Genomic DNA, 25,504 nt, shown 5'->3' with positions numbered 1-25,504 from the left:
AACATCTGTCCAGTTATGCCATCTGTCTATATGCTGAATCTCAAAAAAGGAGGGTTGCCTTTCTGTGAATTAAGATTCACAGGTTGTGTATGAATCCACATATTGACAATGCCTGCAAATCTGTAACACCTTTCTCTAGCTTTGCTCCTGCCTTTGCCTTGTTGCTCCAGTCTGTATGGGACTTGGACCTCCCTTGAGGTTCTTGATACATCATTTTTCCAAGTTGAAGGGTAGAATTTTTAAAGCCTTTTTTAATCTATCAGTTTGGACTTACACACTTTTAGATTAGCCTTGTGAATGCAGCATATCTGGTAACAGTTTCTTCAGTTTTCTTATCTAAGTGGGTTGTGGGTAAACTCATTTTCAGACCTATTGTTGTAAAACATAGTTATAGGATCCTGGCTGTTGTTTTTTCTCTGCTTTGCTTTATTTAGACCAGGGTTTTCAGTATGTAATGCCAAGTTGTTAATCTTTAATTATTCTATGGTAAGTCCAAAGAAACATTGCATTAAAGATTATGAGATTATGTTTAATTGAACACAAAGTTACCTCTCCACCTGTAAAAAACTTCACTGAAGAATGTCTTATCAGTTTCTTGCAGCCCAGGGTGCTTAACAGAATTTTTCTTGCTTAAAATGGGTGAGGGGTTGAAGTATTTGGGACCTAAACCTGAAAAGGAAAAATTATGATTGTCCTGTTCAGTAGTAGATGTTGCAGAGAAGACACAAAATGCAGGAGCATATGAGTGTGGGACTCTCAAAAAAAAAAAACCACAAGTGCTTTATAAAAGTAGGAACACAAACTTCTTTTTCTGTAGTTTCTTTAATACGTATGTCTATTTTCATACTTAAAAAAATATATTAGAACTAAGGTTAAAAACAATAATGTGAAAGGATATTTTGGAAAAGAAAATAGAAGATGCAACATTTAGCTCTTTGAGAACCAGAATATTTTTCTTACTTGGGATCAGCAAATGGTAGAAAGAACAGTAGTAATCTGTTAGTAATCTGGTGTGTGCATATAAGAGGCCACAACAGTTACTGTCCTACAAAAATGTAAGAGCAGTTAATTTTTCACCCTTGAGATAGATTCCATTATAAAATCAGCTCATTCCTTTATCCTCTATGCATGGTGGTATGTTTCTTAAAGGTAGTGTTGAATCAAAAGAGCAAGGAAGGGATATAGAAGTTTATAGTTCAGATTGCACCTAGTATGTTTTTGCTAGCCTTATGTTCACACTGCTCACTATGTTCATTTTATCTTCTCCATAATTATATTTTTCCTTCTGCAAAATGTAAGTGATGTCACCGCTCTGTGACAGTGTTCACAGGGGTTCTTGGATGAAGGAAAATATGAGAATGTTGACTCCATGTTTCAGAAGGCTTGATTTATTATTTTATGATATATATATTACATTATAACTATACTAAAAAGAATAGAAGGAAAGGTTTCATCTCAGAAGGCTAGCTAAGCTAAGAATAGAAAGGAAAAGAATGAAAACAAAGGTCTGTGGCTCGGACAGAGAGAGAGAGCCAGCTCTGCCGTGACTGGTCACTAAATCCAAACAACCACACGAGACCAATCACAGATCCACCTGTTGCATTCCACAGCAGCAGATAACCATTGTTTACATTTTGTTTCTGGAGCCTCTCAGCTTCTCAGGAAGAAAAAATCCTAAGAAAAGGATTTTAATGAAAAGATGTCTGCGACACGGCTCAGACACACTTAGCAGTCCAGAGGAAAACAGACTTTTAAGGGTAGTTTATCAGAGTGTTTTGGGGTTTTTTTCTCCCCTAAAGTTTGAGCTTAACTGTGCACGTTGCAGAAGATGGGAAAGTTGTCCTCCACTTAGGAGGGCAGACTGGTGCCAGTTACCAGACTGGAGAGATATTTGTTAATGCAAGGAGATGAATCTGGAACTTGATGAGAGGTGGATGCTGTTTCTGTCCTAAGACATCTTGTGGCTCTTCTACTTACTACCCTTAAGCCTTTTCACACATAACAAAGATCATTGACAAAAAAAATACTCAGTTTTGGAATCTCTTTGTACATCTGTATTGGAAAAACCCTAGGAACTGCTGTCCTTCCTAGCCTGATATATATTTCCTATCTGGAAATAGAAATCTTTTCTGCTTCATATTGTTTCCTCACCCCAAAATCATAAGTGTGTATCTTGGTTAATGTCATTTTTTTCCATATAAAATCAGGGTACTCAATATGGTTGTTCTATGAAGACTATTGAAATCCATGTCTAACTTCCATCTTCAAAAACCAAATACTTTTTCATATCTGAGATGCTTAGGTAAACTAAAATAGTAAAAATCAGATTGGGAAAAAAACCTTGCATCATTCTGCAAGTAGATTAAATATTTCTAGAGATAATACAGGAGCTGTCTCTTCTAGCTATTTTAATTTCTCCATATCTGAGCTATACTTATTATCACAAGCAATAACTTACTTCACTTATGCAATCAATCAAAAACATGTATACATCTCAATTGAAAGAATAGCTTATAAACTGTACCTCTGAGGGGATGTGTTGCTATCTGTGAGATGTCACATCTTTACTATAGTGGTGATAGGATTCCTGTTTTTTCTGACTTTGACATTTTGCAAAACTCTATTTTTCAGTCAGATTTTGACACTTTCCTCCAGTTTGGTTTCAGTCCTAGAAGTACAAATGTAGGACAAGGATAAAGATGGCAACGCTGATATTGGAGAGTAGTGATATTTACTGTATTTATACAGTATTTACTGTAAATATAAAATATAGGTTTATATTTATGTTTATTTTTATAAAGCTTATTCAGACATTTAAAATGTATCAAAAATATGGTTTCTGTCACACCAAGTAGAACTTGTATTGAATTCTTTAACAAGTAAATACATTTTTTGCAAGGAAACAAAGCAGCAAGAGTATCCCCTTTCCTATAGGAATGAAAACAGGCTAAATAGAAAAACTCCAGTGCCAAGTTTGTGTTTATGTTTGTGTATGTATAAGTGAATCTTTGTATTGTTTTTTCAAAAAGGCTTAAAGTAATGTCCTGTTTGCTGAAGTTGTTACATAATTTTCCTTTACAGTTTTAAAGAAGTAACCCCTGTGTTAAACAAGCCAGAGGAAATACCTGTGAAGGCATCAGTCTCATCAGTAAGGGTATGACTGATACTGAATATGGTAGAAGTTACTTGCTTCAGTGGGAAACATAAGTAAAGCTTTGAGGAGGAAAGATAATAATTTGTAAAAAAATGAGGGTTGTTTTTTTTTTGTTTTAGAGGGAGGTAATGAAAGCCACTAAAGGTTCAGCACTAAAGTGCTGCTACACCTCTAATTGGTGGCTGCTTTTTCTTAACATTATTTCCAATCTGTTCAACTACTGAAAGCAATTGGCCTGCTCTATTCTAATATCACAGAGTTAGAGATAAAATTATTTATCTTGCAAAAACTTGGAATTTTTAAGTGTCTTTAAGTGGTGGCTTATCTCTGTTGTTGGTGAGTTCAGAAGAACAAGATGAGGGTGTCACTGGCACTTCTGATCATTTCCTGTTCATATTGTTTGGGTTTTTTTGTCATGTATCCAATTTAAGAGGTATGCCTTCAGACTCCTTACTGATGGGTTTGTGGGGAAGAGAAAAATCACTGCACTTGTGTCTATTTTGTGATGTAAGAATTTGACTGCAATAGTAATGTTTGTTCCTTTTTTAGCAAAGGAGAAATCCCTTTAATTCCACTGTATCTGATGATAACTTGAACAATGTGGAATCAGAAGACAGACCAGTCATTGTACCTCAGCTATCAAAGAAGGGTAAATGAACTTGCTTTGCAGATGACTGTGAATTTCCTGTAGGTTTATATGGAAATTATTTTTACTTCCATTTCTTCTTTCTGTAAGAGATCAAAACCTTTTTTGTCTTTAAGTATAGAGAGTTTTCAACTAGCTTATTTCAAACCTCATCTAAAGCATATGAATATACTCAGGAAATGGCTGTAGACATGAGTAAATGGATTTTGCTTCCTTTCTTTCACTCATAGTTTTAGTCAGTACTAAGCACTCCATCTGGGAGGGCTGCTTGTCCTGAATTGACAAGAGGACAGTGAAATTTCCTTGAATTTGGCATAACTGTCTTTATGACCTTTCAATCATTGCTGCTAATTGGCTTGACTGAAGCAACCTAGCTCTCTTTGGTCCGTACTTTTCTCCTTTGCTTCCTTAGTCCTGTTTATTATCCTCCCTTTCCAGCAGTATTTTCTGCAAGCAAGTTGATGAGTGATTATGTATCACAGTACAGGCATTTGAAGTTGTAATTTAGAGTCATATATGGCTATTACTCTCCTGTCTCTGTTGTAAAGCATGCTAACAGGAAAAGGAAAGATTTGCATAGTAGGAATACAAAACCTTTCATCTCCCTGCCAGGAGATTATTTCTGCATTTGCCTTGTTCCACATGACTGTGGAAATAGCCAGTTTCCATTTTTGTAGGTTGCTGTTTACATTCTGACACTGAAGAGGTGTATGTGTATTCAAAAGCTGCCCTTCCCTGCAAACTTTGTCCCTTGCAGGAATAATGCTGATAAAAAACTTGGTGTGCTCTATTTGGCATAATCAAATAGTTAGTGTTTGTAAAATAAGAAATAACTGCAAGCTTTTAATTTGCTAAAAGTTTCTATTACATAAAAATGAAATCAACACCTGTGTAAAATTACTGACTGTGTTTTTGCTGCAGTTTTTTTTTTTAATAAACCAGTACAATCTCTGCATTTCAGATCTGCACTGTAATATTTTTCTGTTTATACTGACAAATGTCACATAGACTCATGAGCTCTTCTATGTCTTACAGAAATTTGGTCACTCTCAGAAGACAGCCCACCTAAATCAAACTTACAAAAAGATGAAACAGATAAACCTGAGAAGGCTTCTGTAGAACTTACTGATGAACCACAGAAGGAAGTAGTTAAGCGTCCTGTCCCAAAAGCTAGGAAACTAATTCCCAAAGCAGCAGATTCTGTATCTCAAAGAGAAGACCTTGTTCCCAAACCAGCCAAGCAGAGTGAGGGGGTAAATGGCATTGGTGCCCCACCCAGGGGCATTCTGAAGCGCAGCTCAAGCTCAAGTTCCACTGACTCAGAAGTTCGGGTCAGTCAGACCTTAGATGTTCAGAAAAAGAATGGTTTTGCTACTGCAACTATTTTTGAAGGGGAGGGTGAGAAGAATTCTCTTACAGAAGAAGCAGAAAACTCTGCACAAAATTCACTGGAAAAACTGAAACAAGTGAGGTTTTCATCTAGCTCAGGTAAAGGAAAACCTCTGCAAAGCCCACAGCTACACCATGGTAAAGAAAAAAGAGAGCATGAAATCTTAAAATATGACAAAAAAAAGAATAGTGAAAATTATGCCATTCAATCAGATTCACTTGGGGATAAGCAAATTCCTGCTGCAAAGCCTTTGGGAACCTATTCATCAGCTTTAAAAATTAAAACAATAGATGGTTTACAAGAAGACACATCTGCATCCAGCCCTTGTGACAGTAACAGATCAGACTTCCCAGTTAATGAAAGCTTCCAGACAGATACAGTTACTCCCAAGAAACTTGAAACTCCACAGAAGACCTCCAGCAATATCCTGTCAAACAGCAATAATGAGAGGAGTGTTGATAAGACACATGAAAAAAAATCCAACCAGATCTTGAGCCATGAATCAGAGTCACACAAAAACTTTACTGGTAAGAGTCTAGTAGAAGTGAAGAATGGAATGAGATAGGATATAACACATATTCATTAATGTGGATCACTTGTAGCTAACAATTAACAACTAGGAAACAGTAGTAGTAGGAAAGTGCTACTGCAAGAATGTGCTACTGCAGAATTAAATAATCAATGTTTTTTATATACTTTTATGATCTCCTACTGGTCATCGTATCAGAGCCAGTATAGGCACCTCTGTTGTGGATGGTATTTTAGTGTAGTGCTGTCAGTTGTCCTTGGGAATAATTCAGATGTGACTTAGGGATTCAGATGTGATTTCGGGACTATGGGACTAAACACAAATATGCTGGATTGTCATCCTCTGTGTGTGGGTCACACGCAGCCTTCCTTCAATGAAAGCATTTCCTTTAAGAATGGGTTTAACTCATCTTCTTGGCTTGTACCCTCAAAAGCAATGATTCCAGTAGGATGTCTCAGAGCAGAAATTTTCTTCACTCCATTGCCCATGGTATGGTTCTTTCCAAAATCACAGGGACAGAGAACTCTTTTCTCCACTAACAATTATAAAAAAAATGATAATTTTCTAGGTAGACCAAAGATTTTTAGTCATGTATCTGATTCATAACTCTGATAAGTTTGTTTACATTGTAGATGGACATCAACTTGCAGCTGAAACAGAAGCACGTGAGACATCCAATACCAATTCTGCAAGTCTTCAACAAGGTAAGCCTGATCTTGTTGAGGAGAGAGATGCTAAAACCATTTTCAAGCCTGGCAAGCATGCTGATGAACTCATGAAAGTGGATGATGAATCTGTGTCAAAAGTTTTAGACTGGTTTAAAAGAAGTTCTAGTACTGAAGACGAGGAAGTTGTATCAATGAAGTCTCAAGGCAGGGAGCCCAGAGGGGAAGTGAATGTGTCAATCAGAACAGCAGTTCTTCCTACAGAGCACAGTGGGCCTGGCATGCATAGAAAAACAGAAGATACAGAAGAGAAACCATTTGGAAAGATTAAACAACAGAGCAGAATTGCATCTACATCCTTTACTTCAGAAAACATACAGCTGATAAAGGAGAGGGTGAAGCCTAAGACAGGGGAAGCAAATGAGAAGCAAAATGATAAATTGCTGACTGAATTTGATTGTACAAGAGTTGAAGAAAAAGAACATGATCAAGAAATCAAACAACAAAATAAAAAATCAAATCTCTTGGACCATCAAGGGCACAAGCTGCCAGCTCAGAAATGTGAATCGGAGAAGGCAATGCAAGAAAAAAGAAGAATAAGGGAGATCAGAGCATTCTGGGAAAGGGATAAAACTATCCCTAGTCATGGAGAGAAAGAAGTTAGTATCAATGCTGACGTGTCAAGTGGCCATGCTTTTACAAGTCTCAGAGAAAGTGACCAACTAAAACGATCTGCAGTGTATCTACCTAAGGCATTGCATGATCAGAGCAAGAATACATCAAGAAGTCCTGAACTAAGTTGTGCAAGCCAGGCTTCAAGAAACAGAAGTTACCATTCTTTTGAATCAGGACCAGGCCATGCATTTGGAAAGCCAGAAGGGATGCTTCAATCTGATGAACTCTCAAAAGCCAGTAACTTGCATCCCAGAGCTGGTGTTACTTCAGCTTCCTCAAAAAGCAAAGATGAAGATGAGAAGGAAACTCTTAAATGGAAAGTTGCCTCTTCCCAACAGAAGCCCAGCTTCCAGGTTTTGTCTTTAAAAGAAAAGATGAATGAAAAGTCCAAGAATCAAATTTTAGATCCTTCACACTTCCAGAGTCTGAGAAACTTCTGGGATACTGGAGTTAAATTCCAGAGTAGCATTGACAGGGAAGATGATTCTTTGCCAAATAATACTAGATCAATAACCTGTGAAAGAAAATCAAATGAAGATAAAAAAGGCAGAGATGATGTGAGCAAGCAAGGGTTAATTCAACAACAAACCCAAACATCTGAGAGAGAAAAACCACAGAAACTAGATTCAGTGGTATGCAAAAAGTCTCTAGGATCTCCTATTCTAAAAGGTCTGAATGTGGCACACACAAGAAATATAGACTCTCTCCAGCTGGACAGACAACCAGTTATCTCAAAATCCCAGGAAAAGATGGGTCTTCCAGAGCAAGAAGTTAGAGAATGTACAGAAAAAAGCCTGGTTTCATCAAAAGATCATAATGTATCCTTGCAGCTCCAGACACCTGGTGATAAAGATGCTTTAAAGGACTCAGTAGTAGGTGATAAACTATATTTACCTATAGAAAAAGGGGAAGACAAGACTACTCCTTTGGATAAAGAGGAAGTTGCAGAGACTGTGGATAAAGTTGTTCTACCTAAAGGTGAGCTTGCTGTATTTAAATCATGTCTAAAGAAGCTAGAAAAGGAAGCCTCTGAGATGTCATGTAGCTTAAATCTCAAAGAAAACCTTTTAAAAGGGGCACTTTTTCAGTCAAATCAGTGCAACGTTTTTGAGAGAACAGGGGACAACAGTCATGATATTTCTCCTATTGATCAAGGAGCAGAAATAGGCAAAAGTACAGGACAAGTGAATGTGTCATCAACAGATAAGCATGAGAACAGAAAAAGTCTCAGAAAACTGTTTAGGGAATTTGAACCTTTGTATTTACAATATCAGGCAGCAGACAAGGATGATACTCTTGAGGGCTCTCAGAGGCCTCAAGCTGGTTTGGAGAACCTTCTCAAAGAAACCCTTGTATCTCAACCTTCTGAATACAGAAGGGTGGAAATAAAAGCATACAATGACTCAAATAGTCTATCACAAACTAACTGCAGTGCACAGTCAGCACACCAACAAGCTACTGGTCAGCCTGAAGAGGTCCATGAGCCCATAGAGAAGTCTGTAGCTGGATCCAAGGTCAATGGCTTGAGTTCTGCTCTAGAGAAGTTGATGAAGGAGGCTTCTGAAGCACCACCTTCTAAACCCAAACATGCTGACAGCACACCATGGGGGACTGCTGAGGTGCAAGTTAAAAGGACAATGTATGAACATGGCGGAGAAGTGCTGCAGGAAATCAGTGAGACTGTAGAAAGGTCTGTTGCCCCATCCAAGGCCAGTGGCTTGAGTTCTGCTTTAGAGAGGATGCTGAAGGAGGCCTCTGAAGCACCACCTCCTAAACCCAAATGTGCTGACAGCAAAGCACAGAGAAGTCTGGAAGTGGAAGCTAAAAGCACAACCTATGAGCATGGTGGAGAGGTACCTCAGGAAATCAGTGAGAATATAGGAAAGTCTGTTGCCCCATCCAAGGCCAGTGGCTTGAGTTCTGCTTTAGAGAGGATGCTGAAGGAGGCCTCTGAAACACCCTCTCCTAAGCCCAAATGTGCTGACAGCACAGTACAGGGGACTGCTGAGGTGAAAGCTATGAGCACAGACTATGGGCATGATGGAGAGCTGGTGCAGGGAGTCGGTGAGACCACAGAAAGATTTGCACTGTCCAACACTGAATGTAGAGGGTCTGATGTTAATTTTCAGAATCCACCCAAAGAGGTCTCTGAAACATCAGCTTCTGTGCTGGAAAATATGGATAAGAAAATGCATGCTAAAATACAGAGTAGTGTAAGTATACATGTTCCATATCAACGAGACAGAGATCACCCTCAAGAAATACAAGAAACAATAGAAAAAACTTCTGTTTCAAATATTGCAAAATTTGGTGAATTCAGTCGCTCTTTAGAAAAACTTCTTCAAGAAGCATCTGCGGTTTCATGTCCAATCTCCAAAGATTTATATCAGCAAGAAGAATTTGAGGATCATACATTTCCCTTAGAAAAAGAGACTCTATTTATGACAAGTTCACAGCCATACAACTCCCTAAGTAGCTATGATACACAAATGAAGATAGTTCTCAAAGAGGGAGCTCCAGAAAAATATGCCAAAGCCTCAGTTAATGATCTTACAGTAAGTGAAATTGAAGCTTCTGGTCTTAAAAGAGATGGAGCTACTAATAAAACAGGAAAGAGAAACATGATTCCAGTTGATCTTCATCCCCTGGAAGGCAAGACCAATATGGTTGTAGTCAAACCATTTGAGATAAATGCAAAAGGGATGAATGAAAGCACATTCTTGGAGGCTTCTGAGCAGAATTCAGAATTTCAAGCACTCATGAATTTCAGAAGAACAAGTACACCACTTAAAGATGAGAGCAACTCCCCCCAGCCAGAAGAAGCTCAGTTCTGCCTAATATCGCAGCATGAGGATAACAATGAAGAGGAAGGCAAGAACTTAAATTTGGGATCCAAGTTTTCAGATCAAAACTCTGATTCCCACTCTGGAACAGGAAGTTCAACTCGTGAGCTATCTGATTTCTAAATTTCACAATTCATTGTGCTGAGTTAAACATGGCTACAATTTTTTTTTGTATCCAGCTTGAAATATGTTAATGGAAAGTCTGTGTGATACAGTCTTAATTGAGAAATTTGGATATTTGCTTGGGAGGGGTAGGAAGAACTAATTAAGCTGTTTGATTGGGAAGCATTTAACAGACACTACATTTGAGCAAGCGTTTTTTGGTAAGGATAGTTTAGCAGTACGAATCTATTCAGTCTTTGTGATTTATACTTTTCTTATCCCATGTGACATTGCCTTCAAATTAATACATTTATAACACTCAATCTAGTAATCTGTTCAAATATACTGAATTAAAAGAGGAAAAAAATATCAGTGGCTCACTGGGTTCATTCTTTAGTTTGACTGGCTAGTCTCTGAAGATAAATGCTTATCAGTGGAATATCTGGATATAAGGAAAATACCAATAATCTGTACTATTTCATTTAGCATTGCTGCCTGTTGCACTGAAAAATGTCCATATCAATGAAGACATCCATTTACTAGGATTCACATTCTTTAGCTGAATGGCAGTTCTAGTCAATGTATAGTGTATGATGGTCATCAAAGACCTTAAGGTAGAGGAGATAATTTAACCTTTTTAGTTTCATACTGAGAAACTGGGAGTATTTTCTTCTCCTGGAGAATCTGAGAAATATATGAAGTTCCCAGGGCCTACCAACTTAGATCCAAGCCTGTTTGGAAAGTGGGTTTCCAAAGAGAGTCAGTGAAAACTCAAGATAAGTGAGGAAAAAATCAAATGTAATTTGGTTTCACCCATAATTACAGGCAGCAACACTGTGATTGGTTGGTGGAAGGGGAGGAAAGTGAGGTAGGGAGGAAGCAAAGTCAGATTTCTGAAAGAGCTATGTCTGTCTTGATTCTACTTTTGGAGACAATTGCATAAGTTCAGGGTTCCAAATACATCCACAGCTCGTTTTTTGTGGGGTTTGTTTGCTTATTGGGGTTTTTTTTGGGTGCATGGGGGGAATTGGTGTTCGCCCTTTTGTGGTTTTGGTTTTGTTGGGTTTTTTTGGTTACTCAAGCATTGGAACAAAATTACATTCACTGTGGAAAAATTTGCATAAAGTAAAAATTTGCACAAAGTAAAAAATCTAAAATTTTCTTTTTTGCTGATTCATGAAAAGATGGTTGCAAAATGGCTACAATCTGAGTTTATCCTGTATTAATCCTAACCAATTGAATGCAATAGTTTCCCCAAATGCTGTTATTAGTCAGCAAAGATAGACCTATACCTACACAGGGCAAATCACTTGTCTATCAAATCACTTGTCAGACTTGTCTGTCTCTGCTGATGACTGGGGGTGTTTAGGGAGAGCAAATGGACACTTAAAATTAGATGTTTATTTTATTTTGAATTTATCTTGTATTTTCATTGAATGTTCACTGTCTTTGCTAACTGTCAAAATAGATTCTCATGAGAAACCTGTGGCTGGTTCTTCATTGACTTGCTTAAAGTGGCCTGCCTGTGTGTGCAGTGTTCATGTGTTTTGTCTCGTAACAGGTTCTGAAGAAGAATTAAACCCTGTTTTGATGGCTTTGAAAAGGAGTGCAGATAGGAAAAAGCCTTCCAAAAGTCTAGAGGACATTCCATCAGCCACCTCAAGTGAGCACAAAGCTTGTGTGTGTCTCCCATGACCCCCAGTTGGGTTTAAATGGGTTCACGCTGGTCTTCCATACAGCCCTGCCAAGTTGTGGCTTTGTTTTTGTTTCTCAATAAGCTATATGGAGGCTGTACTTTGGAACCAGATTCTTTTCTCATATGGTTTAATTTTCAGTTCTTGGTGTTAATTTTGGAACAAAGCTGGTCTACAAAACAGACACCTTCCAGGAGTGCACTGTGTTGATCAGTGATTAACTGTTTCCTGGATAGTTTTTCAGTTGTGGAAGTATTGGCAATTACCCAAACCAGTAATAAGCAGCTACTGTCATTGCCTCCTGGTTGATGGCTTGGGTCAAATAAGTAGACAATGAAAGCATGAAAAACTCAGTTTAGTAATGGTTCACCTGTGTATTTTAGTAATAAATATATCAACCTCGCTTTAAGAGAATACAGTGAGATAATATTATACTTAAAATGAATTCCCAGCTTCCCTCAGTAGCCTCCTTGGATTCCTTGTTTTTTTTTTTTTAAATTATAATTCCTGTCTCACTTCACCCTGCCCCTGAGTGTTTTCATGCTTATCTCATGTCTAATGGGGAAGACACTGACTGAACTTATGAATTTGTGAACTGAAGCATGGAGATGTAAATTTTTGAAAGATATTGGCATGTTATTATTCTAATACTACTTATGCTGCTGCTTGCTTCTAACCAGTTTCTAGGTTTTAGGTGCGCACTAACACTGTTGCAACAACATGCTGATAGAAACTCTGTCACCATGAGACCTGACCACTGCTTGGATGTAGGCCTTGAGATAGAATGTCAAGTAAAAAGCCTCTTGAATTTAACCCTTCCCATGGCTCTGCTGGTTTGTCTGTGGTTTTGGTCCTCATTACTCTTAATTTTGTGATTATCACTGCCATCCATTTCATACTGAATAACAAAGTTTCTAACTGTTATTTTTCCTGAACAGATAAAGAAAAAATAAATAAACCAAAGGAAGAATTAGTTCTTAGTGCTGAAGATGGTAAATATCATTTGTGTCTGCATGGAAGTTCATTGCTGTTTTTAATGGCCTCTGTTTTCTAGTGAAGTTTTTTTGTTGGTTTTTTTTGTTTGTTTGTTTTTGGTTTTGGTTTTTTTTTTTTTGTAACCAAGAATAATATTGTGTTTTTAGATTTGGTTAACCTCAGCATGGCTGGAAAGCTTTTGTAGAATTCTGTTGTGGTGTTTATTCTTAAGGAATCTATTTATGTCCTCCTGTATCTGTAGAAACTGTGCCACTTATCAATATAATCTTTTGGCCTTCAGTCATTCAGTCTATGAGTTACTGAAATCATAGGGAACTTTGAACACAAGCTCAATTGAAAGAAATTGACCTCAGTAAATATTCAGTTTGTCTGTTTATCCATTGCATTGTAAAATCCAAGATGACTTTTGCTAGTGCAAGACATCTTTCAGAATACCTCAATTGGAAAGGAACCTCTCTTAATATCCTTGCCTTAGTCCTATAATGTAGCATTATTCTAAGCAATAGTTGAACTTCTAGATCAGCTACTACTGATATCATCAGTCCATTAGTGCATTATAGATGCCTTACAGTTAAATTTTTCTATACACCTTTAGAAATTCCAAATCTAATAAAAATAAAAAGCAAACCTGCTCCAAGAACATGTCAAAATAAACAGAATTGAAAACCATCAAATAATATTGAATATAGTGGAATATAGCACACAATTCTTTATTTACTGCATTGGAGCACTGCAGTTGTAAGAGAACAGTTGTGTGCAGTTGTATTTTTTATTTCATGGTTTAGATGCTTCAAAGCATTGTGCATGCCAATGGCCTATAGTAGCAATAGGATAATCATAGCATATTAGAATACCTAGAACACCCAGTAAAGTGACAGGAATTAAGCACCATCCTGCACTCTGCTTTCAACTGGAGACCCCTACTGAAAGCCTGTTTTGGCATTCAGTGGGAATGTGTAGAAACTAACCTGAAAAGAGCAGGAGGAATTTGATTTTAATTTTATAAGATTGAAGTTATGAAAAAATGAGTCAAATTGATGGCTGTACAGGCAGAATAAGGCAAGTTCTCTTGAAAAGACTGTCCTTTTGGAACAGCAAAAAGACTGAATTTTTAGCTTGTACACTTATATTACACTCATATTTTGTCATGATCCTCAAAGGAGAACAGCAATGCAAAACACAGAAACAGAATCATAGAATTGTTTAGGTTGGAGAAAACCTTTAGGATCATCAAATGCAACCTTTGAGCCAGCATAGGCAAATTCCCTAGTGAGCCATGTCCCTAGTTCTGAATTTATGTTTGCATAAACAGAAGGCTCCATGATGCACCAAAATCAAACAGACCTAATGCCCATACAGGCCTAATACCTAAACCACTACTAACTATTGGAAGGAAAAAAACCCACAATGTTCATGTGGTCTGGGGAAGTTAAAAAAACCAAAAAACAAAGCCACCAAAAAAACCAGAAAAATCCCACATATAAAGTATACTGGTGCTATTTATGACCTCACAAAACTGTGCTGCTGAATGACTGTTAATACTGCACTGAGCAGGTCCGAAACCTGATCAGCATCAAGAGAGGACTGAAAATGCAGCAGAAAGTGAGTAATAGGATTCTTCCAGCAGATACTGGAGAGACTTTTCCTCTGACAGCTGAACTAATACATTAACAATACTTTTTCATTTAACAAGTTACACATCTGGGCTAGATACTTGCTCTAAGTACTGCATCTAATTGCATACTGACAATAACTGATCTGTTGAGCACTGGTCGAGCTTTGACATCAAAAGCTTTGCAAAAGTTTTACTCACCTTGCAAACAATCCCACTGTGTGCAGTGTTTTATTTTATGCAATAAATATGTGCTCCTGTAGGTGGCTGTTTGTTGCCAAATCATTTTCTATCACATCATATTGATGCATCTCACAATGTGTTTCCAGTTCATCTTTGTGTATTATTAAATAAAAGAGGGGCTAGAGCATGAAAAATTCTGAGGATCACAAGCTTACTGCAAACTGGATTTTTGCAAGCCTAGCTTGTGCAATTAGGTTTTGTACAGTGAAAGAGCACAGCTGCGGTAGAGGTATGCAAATATGGAAGAGAGAGAGTGCTAAAAAGTGCATCATTGATAAGATATGTATCTTATAATTAAGTAGGAATACTGGCAACTTTGTTGATCAGGTCTAGAATTTGCTTGATTTACACAGATTTGCCTATTGCAGTTAAATAGACTGAGTAAATAGAACAACGTTTGGTTTCTTACTAAGAATATTATGATAATTCTAATGTCAGTGATGATATTGTTAGTGCACAAGGGTGCTTACTCTTGTTTTAGGAAGAAAATCTAGACATTAATCTGCAATGATTTCCTCATCACTTTTAATAAGGATTTGCTTGTAGCACCCAGGCTACCTCATATCAAGTAACATTTCTGGTCCTGTCAAAGTTTGTTGGTCACTGATATAGACAATGCCAAAGTAGATTATTCTTCTTATTATAGCTTCTCTGAGTCCTCTGGCGGGGGAGGTGGGGGAGAAAGCCCTTGCATCCAAGCTGTTGTGCATGTGCATGTTTTTCATCCAAAGTGGTTTGCTCCTAACTGTGTCCTGTTGTGGAATCTCACTGTTCTGATGTACAAACATGTTTTTGAAGCCTTTTGTATTACTGCTTTTCAGTTTCCACAGTGACTTCACAGCCTGATAAACCATTTTCCAACCCTGAAAAACTCAAAGGACTGAGCAAGTCGGTACCATCATTCTTACAGGAAGAGGTAAGCTCCAGCTCTGAAATGTTATAGTTTCAGGTACCCTGACCATTAACTCTGTGCAAGTAAAATTTCAGAGCTCTATCAGAGGAATCACAGAATGGTTTGGTTTGGAAGGGACCTTAAAAGACTATCCAGTTCCAACCCCCCTGTCATGGGCAGGGACACCTTCCACTAGAGCAGGTTGCTCAGGGTTCCATCCAACCTGGCCTTGAACACTTACACAACTTCTATGGGCAACCTGTGCCAGTGCCTCACCACCCTTACAGTGGAAAAATTTCTTCCTAGTATCTTATCTAAACCTATCATCAGTTAGTTTAAAGCCAATTCCCCCTGGAATAATCACCATATATCCCTGTAGGAGGACTTATAATTTTTCTGTCTTTCAAAGAGTTTGTGTAACCGAACTGATTATTCGCACTGCTTAAGTGTTACTTCACTCTCTGATTTATTTTGTGCAGTCCCAAACAGCACTCTCCAAAGCAATTTTCTCTCAAGAAGCTTTGCCCTAGGTAGGCTGGACATTATTCAGTCCTTATCGTTGACCTCTGAACAGAGAAAAAATTCTGGTCTGCTTTTACTTAACAGAATAGACATAACCAGATTTTAAAGCAAATTGAAATGGTCTTTATATGCTAAATGTTTATTTATAGAAATAACTATTTCTTAATATGTGTGGAAACTGTTGTTTACTAACCTTGTATCTGTTATGAGACAATCTATGACATCAGTTCAAAACTGTTTGAAGGAGTGGGGAGACCTTGTAAATTGTTCCCGAGTGGAATACAACAGGAAGATGAAGTTGTCCATAACAGCTTGCATAGGAAGGCACATGTGGGAAGGGGATCAATTCTTTAGTGCAGAAGTAGCATTGAGAAAGAATGGGGTTGTGAGTACATAACCTGATAATGACCAAGGAAACAAAAGCTGCAATTCCCTCATGGAAAAGGTAAGCCCTACTTCCCTCCCGCAAGAAAGACTTTGCAAAATCCATTTGCTGTGTCCAGTGCTGTTCTCTGAATGTTACCTTGTGGCCAGCTGCCCTTAAGAGAGAGTCACAGAGCTGACAGCATTTACTATATAACAGAAAAGACTGCTAAAAGAACTGAGCATTATCAATTGCATAGGTTATGCATGAGACAGTGACACGGAGAAGTTGAGTTAAATTGTTCCAATAAACTTAATTTTGTAATTTTTCTTTGCTACTTGAGATTTAAAACAGACAAACAAACAAACACCCAAATCTAGTTGCATCGCTGCTTAAAAAAATTATCCGTGTAGGGTGTTCATCAGAAAAACTCCCTTTCAACTTTAAATGCATGACCTAATTCTAGAAATATTATTCATGTTGCACTACAAGGGAATTTAAATTCAGATTTCCACTGAGTCTCAACCTGCATTAAAATTCTGTTTGTTTGTTTGTTTGTTTTTTAATTTTCCTTGTGACTATAAAGAACGTACACAGACTTTCTTTCTGTGATGTTTTTGTAGAGTGATGACAGAGAGACAGATACAACATCAGAAAGCAGTTATTCCTTTGGCAGAATCAAGAAGAGTCCCAGCTCTCTAACCAATCTTAGCAGCTCTTCTGGCATGGCCTCCTTATCCTCTGTATGTAAACCAAAGCATTATTTTAAAGGCACTTTGCTTTTGCTAATTTCTCCAATATTGTTTTGGCTCTTTTCTTATTCACTGTAACTTTCTTTCCTTGCCATCTCTGTCTCCTTCTTTCCACTTCTGTTTTATGAACATAACATAATTCCTTGCATGGAATTGCCTGAAGCAAGTAAAGTAAAATTAAATAGATTTCAATTTTTTTTTCTAGTAATATATTGCAGCTTGTTCAGGGCTCTGAACAAAGATATGGATTTTACCCTTAGAGCTTACATTTGTATCTGAAAATGAGGAACAATTCATATAGAACAAACATTTAGAAAGGGAGAAAGGGGAGAAAGGTAAAGCGGGAGATATTATTGGTATTATCAGGTGTGTAGTTGAGTCAACTAGCTAACCAAAAGTCATTGGTTTATGTGGACTTTGAATAAGAAAAACAGAATTTTGAGGGAAGGATGTTGAGATAAAAAATATATATATATACACACACATCTTTCTTCTTCTCTGGATTTAGTATTTAATTTTCAGTGTTTTATTTAGTTACATTTACATACATAATTCAGCCATATAGACTATCTATTTATTTTTTTGTTATTATTTTAAGAAGGTCTGTTGTCCTGAGCTCTTAGGCTCTGCTTGCTGCAAGGAAGATCAGCTGAGTAGATTTAGAAGTAATATTTCAAGGATCTGAGCACAGACAATCTTCATATCTACAGCATCCTATAATTTAATTTCTTCTATCTCAATGCAGTAAACCCATTCAAATTTTTTTGGTAAGAATCCTGGCCAAACACCTTTGATTTCCAAATATCTTTCTTTCATTGATCTGCTTGCTGAGAAGCTTGTATAATAGTGTCCATTACATTTTATTGTTACATCTAAAGACATGCAGTTGATTTCTTTACTGTCTGTATCCTGAGCACAATTTCTACTCTGATCCTGAAGTAGCTGGTGAAATGCAATGCCTGGAAAATATTTCTCCTCTTGTACACTGCAGGTGAGTGGCAGCCTAATGAGCATCTACAGTGCAGACTTTGGCAATGTGGATGTGAAGGGGAACATTCAGTTTGCCATTGATTATGTGGAACAGCTGAATGAGCTCCACATCTTTATTTGCCAGTGTAAAGACCTGGCAGTGGCAGATGTTAAGCGACAGCGTTCAGACCCGTAAGTACAGAGAATACATTGCTATTCTAATGGAATTTTGTCTTTTAATGTGGAAATGAAATCTGCCGGGGTTTTCCAGTCTCTCTAACCTGCTGGAGTAAAGCACCCAAGAAATAGATGAAGAGGCTATAATGTGCTTTGTGGGGTTTTTTTTCACTCTGGTTGAGTATAGAACTGCCCTTATAAATTGGTGTGTATATGTATTAACACAGATCATTAAAACTTTTAAGAATATTAAATTATCTTTTAAAATGCCACTTTTCAGATGGTAAATGCCACTTTGATATGTTTTCAGTAGGATTAGCACCTATAAATATGACATTTGGGCCTGCTAAAGGGATATATTCTGTATTTTCATGTGCTGAGGAGACATTTCAACATATTTTCCCCTGGAGAAGGATATTATAAGAAAGTGATGTTTTATACATCACCACTGCTGTTGAAATTCTTAAATATACAAGCTGAATAACATAATGTCTACTCAAGTGGATTTCTTTTACTTTGTGAGCAAATACTTGTGTATTTTGGAAGATGGAAAGGGTCTGGATTTTTTTAGGTTTTGGGTTTTTTTAATTCTTCTAACAATTCTGTCCAAATTTTAGGTATGTAAAGACCTACCTGCTTCCAGAGAAATACAGACTGGGCAAACGGAAGACATCTATCAAAAAGAAAACTTTTAATCCAGTCTATAATGAAATACTGCGGGTATTTATCAAACTACTACTGGATATAATATAGTGTATGTGTGATGTGTGAGGAACCTCAGGTTTTGGGCACATTGCACTCAAAAGGGTCATTAGCATGAGAGGGATTGCTCTGCAGAGCTGACTGTGTGCTTCCATTGATACATTAACTCTGCAGTTGTCTCTGGATCCAGCATTAAGAACACTGGTGGTTTTATACTTCTTGTAAACAAACATGAGCCATGTATGACCTTAAGATGACAGAAATAAAAAGGAAATAGCTGGGTTTTATTGTGATTTTTTTGCTTTCTGAAATGCAGAAGTGGGCAGGTATGGATGAATAAACACAGACTTTTTTTTCTAACAGTATCACTTTCTGACACAGCATAGGTAAAAATTCAGCTTGTTTTATTTTTTTTTTCCTTACTTCTTCCTGGCAGTATAAAATTGAGAAGGAGCTCCTAAAGAATCAAAGCCTCAATATCTCCGTCTGGCACAATGATACCTTTGGTAGGAATAGCTTCCTTGGTGAAGTGGAGTTGGATTTAGGAGCTTGGGACTGGAATGATCCATCCAGTAAGCAGATCAACTGGTTTCCTCTAAAGCCAAGGGTAGGTTGGCTGTTTTGCATTTTCTGCTGTGTAAGTGCAAAACCAAGTCATTATTTGGGCTTGGTTTTGTGGGTTCTGTGCTGATTATAATCATAAATACTTATACACTGGTAAACAGAAATACAGTTCTGAGATGTCTTGTAGTCTAGCTAGCTTTTACAGTAGGAGAAACTTTCTCACAGTCTAAGGAGTAGGAATTTCAAGGTATTTCTCATTGTCATATTGCTGCAACACAAATCTGGAGGCGCCTGTTAACCAAATATGTAGTAAACCTTCTGAGGATATGGAGCAAGTGCAGCACCATTTTAATGTCAGATGTTTGGTTTAATTTTCTTTTCATTTCAGACTTCAGCAATAACTCTTAATCTAGAAAACAGAGGGGAGATGAAACTAGCCCTCCAGTATGTCCCACATCCAATTGGAGGTAAGCATTGCTACTTTGCTGGTTCGTCAAGGCTTTGGTGGTTTTGTCCTTTTTTTTTTTAATTTAAATAAAAACAAACCTTGTTTAATGTTTGTTATTCACTTCGGACAGCTTCTTTCACCATAAAAGTTTTCTGTTTTCTTCCTAGAGGAGTAAGTCACTCTTATTGTGAATGCAGTTAAGAACCGCAAAGACTATTTTGAGATCTTTTGTTGTTTAATGTTACTAAAGAAGAAATTACCTCATTGTCATAATCTAAGATTTGTAATGCAATATATACGTGTAACAAAATTCTGTTTTTCCAATAATTTTAGAGATTATAAATCATCAGGCAGATGCTCTGATCTGCTAAGCAATGACAACACAGAATTTCAAGCAATACAAGGTGTAGGAAGTAGCAGCAAGTATTTAGAAAACAGAAATTTATAGCAGTCTGATCAGTTTGGTTTAATCTTGTCTGGAAGCAGATAGTGGACCAATCTTAGAGTGAAGCCAGGTCAGGTCTTTAATCCAGACAGACAGTAAGAACCAAATACATTAAGAGCATAAAAGAGTTTATTTGAAAGTACAAGAAACAATAAATGCTAACATCACATAGACTGATGACAAGCTGATCTGCTTATCTAGGAGTCTTGGGAAGAGAAGACCAGTGGCATGTGTTTACTTGGTTGTAAGAGAAGAAAAGTCATTGTAGGAAGGCAGACATGATGCGATCTTGCAGTACTTTGATGGGATGAAGGTTTCAACTTCCAGAGTACGGAGAGCAATGTTGAATTAAGATGTGAGATAACAAGTCCAGAGTGAATATCACCTCTGCAAATGGGCAAGAACTGCTGCATCAGACAAAATACCTTTAAAAGCCATCTGCTTAAGCAGATGTTTTGTTTGTTTGGTTTTTTACAGGAAAGAAGACTCTATCGACTGGTGAGGTGCACATCTGGGTGAAGGAATGCCATAACCTCCCTCCTCTGAGAGGCAATAGGCTCAACTCTTTTATTAAATGGTAAGAATTGTGGTCAAAGTCATCAAACATGGTGGCCTAATAATGCTACCATTGCACTCAATGTATTTTCTTTTTCTACATTCATATTAGAAGAACACTGAATTGCTTTCTGATTCTCCTTTATTGTAGTACAAATTGTCCTGCATAGTTTACAGCTTCCAGATGCTAAGCATGTATCACCAAGTAAAGCTTACTGGGAGAGCTTTCTGTGTCGTTACTATGCTTTGGTTTTGTCTCTGAATCACTTGGTGGAAGGAATAGTCAAACTGTTCTGGCTTTTATTCACCTTTAAGCAAAGCATGTTTTTGCAAAACATGGTTTAGCTTAGCAAATTTTGGGAGGAGACAGAAGCGTGAAATAGTGTAATAGTGTGAATACATAGTTGGATTTCTTCCCCCTTCCTTTCCACATACAGACTAAAAATATGAAGAGACAAGAATAACAAGCTGGTTGGGGAAATCTCTGGTGGCAACAAAATGTTTCAGTGTCATCAGTGATAACACAGCAAATAAACTCACTTGTGCCTCTTCCCCACCTGACTTGCCCTTCCATCCTCTCAGGCTCAAGGGTGGATACCTGCTGCCAGTATTTCCTGTAAGGAAATATGAGAGTATCACCCTTCACTCCATCTCTGCAAAGCACTGTTATCTTCACTCCTGTTTTACCATGCAAAACACAGTTAATCAGAAGTTTTTGCCTTTTCAGTATTTTTAATGCAGGCTGTGCTGTGCAAGTGCAAACTGACAGTGCTTTTTCTCTCTGAAGTACCATTCTTCCAGACACCAGCAGAAAAAGTCGCCAGAAAACAAGGACAGTTACAAAAACTACAAACCCAGTATTCAACCACACCATGGTCTATGATGGCTTTAGACCAGAAGATTTGAAAGAAGCCTGCATAGAACTCACAGTCTGGGATCACAACAAACTAGCAAACCACTTTCTGGGAGGCCTCCGGATAGGCCTTGGAACAGGTACTGGACAATCACCACGTTAATACCTAATTTACACAGTAGTCTTTTATATTTTTTTCCCTTTTCCATTTCTTCTCTTTTAGTCTTTCTTTTCTCTTGAACAGTTTTGTTCAGTAACGTACCTATTCTTCAGAACAGATCCTGAAATGTAAATAATAGTCAAGTTAGGAGGGTTAGGATGACTGACAAGGAGAAATATTAGAAACAAACCTTTGTCTGGCCATACATTGTACTGTTAAAGTACAAGATTAAGGTATTCCTGCACCTGAAATCTGATAATGTCTTGCAAGCTTACTCATGCAAAAACATAGTGTAAAGACAGCAGTGGGTGGAAATAAAAGGATAGATCAGGAATGCAGGATAAGATTGGAAGATACTGAATTATAAATGCAAATAAGTTTTTAGCATAAGGGCAAAATAAGATGTGCAAATATAGCAACAGGAAAATGCAAAAATGCAACAATTCTTCTATTTGCCCCTTCCATTCTGCTCCCTGATCTAAGGGGAGCATGTGTTTGGAGTCTTCTTAAGAAATGCAATGTACAAGCTACTCTTCACAAATTAATTTCTTGCATGGCTCACCAGAATAACCTAAATTACAAATTAGAATAATAAACCTTAATTTGAATTTTAGAGTACCCAAGGTTGCATTTCAGTACGAAATCAGTACCCTGTTTTATTGTTAAGTCTTCTCAGATGTATGGGCAATTGGCATCTTTCTCCTTGGGATTGTAACAAAAAGACCAAGAATAAAAAGGAAAAAATCTGGACAAAGATGACAAAATTTGTGTGAAACTGTTGTTAATTGTATTTGACATAATTGCTCAAGAGTAAAAATGTAGAACTGGATCTCCAAACCACTAGGTCAGCTACCTAAGGAGGTGCAACCATTTTAGAGCAGGCAAATTTGATTGCCTGTGCTTAACTCTGCAGCCTATTAAGTAATTTTTCTCTTCAAACTGACATTTTTCTAGGCAAAAGCTATGGAACTACGGTAGATTGGATGGATTCTACTTCAGATGAAACTGCCCTTTGGGAGAAGATGATGAACTCTCCAAACACTTGGATAGAAGATACACTACCTCTCAGGATGCTTATGGTTGCCAAATTGACTAAATAAGGTGGACTTTTATTTGTTAGTGTCAAAAAGAGACCTTGGGAATTAAATTGAAAGCATGGGGGTGGAACTTGGAAGAGGAACACAGTAGTAGCTTTTTTGACAGCTTCTGCTCTGTTACTGTTCTGGTTTTGTGCTGTCAGATGTCACTTTGTATTTCAAACATCTGCTTACAGATTGTTATGTAAATTGTAGGGATTTTAAAATTTCTTATTCACTGAAAACAACTTCAAGAAAGAAGGTGCTTACAGAACCCAGTGTTAGAGGTAGCTGTGATGACTGTGTTGTCTAACTGAAGCATTTCTGATCCCTTAAATTATCCCAATAACCAGCAGAAATATAAGATCAAGTCAACTGTTTCTGTAAATTGCTTGGCTTGTTCTTGAAGCCTTACTGATAAGACAGCAGCATTAGTGTTAAAGCTCATTGGTATGTATTTGTATCCTCATTATGCCATGTTAGATCTCACCAGCATGGAATATGGCCATGAAGAATTTAGTTTTTTGAAAGTTCCTCTAGTTGTAATTGTACATTTCTAGGACATGAAAGTTACTTCCCCAATGAAAGAAGTGTGGCATGAAGTGGTACTGTTGATGTCCTGTTCTACAAGGTGCAGAGGACTTAGTTCCAATGTACTGTAAAAAATCAGGGTTGTAAAAGGTTTGCTTTATATATGTGTTAATCATCTTGTTAGCATACAATACTTAGTCTTAAGTGCTGAAGATGTGAAGGTGAAACTTTTTTTATTCCAGTGCTACTCAAAAGGATCTAAATGTGCCAATTTTAGTGATGACAAGAATGTTGGGTATTTATTCTCCAAAGTGCACTTGTTTGTACCTGTATCCATTAGTTTGGGGTTTTTTGCAAGAACTGAACTCACCTGTGCTTCAGCGCCACCGTTAGGAGACTGGGAGGACTGTGGTGGGCTTTGCTTAGTTTTGAGGCATAGGACATAAGACGAGAGTTTTAACTTGTAGAAATGCATGCTACTGGTAGATACATACATAAAATACAAAATATATTCCTTTTGTTTTCTTTTTTTAAATAAATGCAGCCTATTTAAACTAAATAGGAATTCAGTTTTTATTAAATTCTAGTGGTTTATGTTAGCCATTCAGCATGCAATATAACAAAATGCAGACAGAAAACATTTTTGAAAATAAATGCACAATTATTTACTCCAGATAAGTCTAAAAGCTGCTGAAATCTTTCACTTCAGTTAGAGTAGAGGGAGAAGGGAGCTCTTCACACTTCTAATGCAATTGCTTGATTTAATAATAGAAATTTAAATGCTACTTGGTATATATTATACACTATAAATGGAAAACAAGGAAAGATGCTCTTCAACCTTCCAGGGAACCCACTTTCTCTCTCATCAGCCAGGCAGTCTGTGGAGTCTACAAGTGTCAAAAGCAGTTTGCCAGTCTTTGATATCTTCCTGCTTCAGGTGTTTTGTATGAGATTGGTAACTGCTACAGCTTCCACTCTGCCAGATATATACAAAACACTTTTTGACTAGGGAACACATGTACATGACACTTCAGAACAATGTCTTTTTACCAAAATGGTACAGCTGCTGCTTTGATTCTATATTCTTGAAGAGTCACTCCAGATAGGATGGTGATTCTGAAAAAGAAGAGGCACCTAATTTATTTGTATTTGCTCCCTACATGAATAAATTTTTCATCTGAAAATATAGGTTGCTGTGAACATCACCTACAGTTTCACAGAATTAATGGTTGTGTTGCAGTTTTATCTCCTGTGAAGCTCAAATACATTGTGAAGTCAAATCAGCTTTAGGCTCAATTGTAGAGATGTGGTCTTAAGGCTCCACGTTTGCAGGACCTGCCTGTGTTTTGCCTCCAAATTTGCAGGACCCTCAAAGCCAGCAACTGATTCAGAAGTCACTATTGAAGGGCTGCTCAATAGTGGGCCACAAGTGTCATGTAATCTGCTGTCTTCTATACTCTACCAAATTTTTATACCTAAACTTCACTGCTATGAAAATAAAATGTTTATTTTGTGACAGTGACAATCTCTTTGTCTTCTGATCAAGTAGAAGACATTCTGTGTCTTGCTATTCTTTTAGTCCTCCTAGAGACTGACACAGGATTTTTCTGGTATCTCAAAAGACTCTCTGTATCACCTCACTAATAGACCAAATCTCAAATTTTGAAAAGCTACCTGAACATGAATGCAAGATTTACTTGCATATTGCACTTGTAATTAACTAGTTTGATTAACTAATGACATAGGTACTCATCTAGGTTAACCAAGAAACTGAGACAAGTAACAAAAACTGTCCCCTAAGTACAAAACTTCCTCCCCAGATTTTAAATACCTTTCATCGTGTACAGAATCCCTAACTTCAGTAGTATGATAATATGCTGACAGAGAAATGTGAGTTGGGAAGTTGATTAAGACAAAAAGTTTCAAGAAACTATTTACTTTGTTC

At 37.3% G+C, this 25,504-nt stretch overlaps 1 protein-coding gene across 5 annotated transcripts in view; it reads left to right on the top strand.

The window, feature by feature from the left end:
- SYTL2 (synaptotagmin like 2) overlaps window positions 1–24,118 on the top strand; it is a 54,350-nt gene extending 30,232 nt beyond the window's left edge. Inside the window, exons 6-21 of one of the 5 annotated variants that reach the window (XM_077174054.1) lie at window positions 3,082–3,154; window positions 3,704–3,803; window positions 4,836–5,717; window positions 6,352–8,037; window positions 11,566–11,667; window positions 12,637–12,690; window positions 14,249–14,296; window positions 15,371–15,465; window positions 16,951–17,070; window positions 18,071–18,240; window positions 18,843–18,945; window positions 19,364–19,534; window positions 19,880–19,958; window positions 20,862–20,961; window positions 21,727–21,932; window positions 22,907–24,118. In XM_077174054.1, coding sequence (XP_077030169.1) covers window positions 3,082–3,154; window positions 3,704–3,803; window positions 4,836–5,717; window positions 6,352–8,037; window positions 11,566–11,667; window positions 12,637–12,690; window positions 14,249–14,296; window positions 15,371–15,465; window positions 16,951–17,070; window positions 18,071–18,240; window positions 18,843–18,945; window positions 19,364–19,534; window positions 19,880–19,958; window positions 20,862–20,961; window positions 21,727–21,932; window positions 22,907–23,052 — 4,135 coding nt within the window. In that variant the 3' untranslated portion in view covers window positions 23,053–24,118. Of the gene's footprint in view, window positions 1–3,081; window positions 3,155–3,703; window positions 3,804–4,835; window positions 5,718–6,351; window positions 8,038–11,565; window positions 11,668–12,636; window positions 12,691–14,248; window positions 14,297–15,370; window positions 15,466–16,950; window positions 17,071–18,070; window positions 18,241–18,842; window positions 18,946–19,363; window positions 19,535–19,879; window positions 19,959–20,861; window positions 20,962–21,726; window positions 21,933–22,906 lie in introns of those variants that run through there. The other 4 variants (XM_077174055.1, XM_077174058.1, XM_077174056.1 and 1 more) reach the window with 4 other exon arrangements.
- The last annotated feature ends 1,386 nt before the right edge of the window (window positions 24,119–25,504 follow it).

This window comes from Agelaius phoeniceus, chromosome 2 (assembly GCF_051311805.1).
Source record: "Agelaius phoeniceus isolate bAgePho1 chromosome 2, bAgePho1.hap1, whole genome shotgun sequence".
Taxonomy (NCBI): Eukaryota; Metazoa; Chordata; class Aves; order Passeriformes; family Icteridae; genus Agelaius; species Agelaius phoeniceus.
This window is presented reverse-complemented; position numbering and strand designations above follow the sequence as displayed.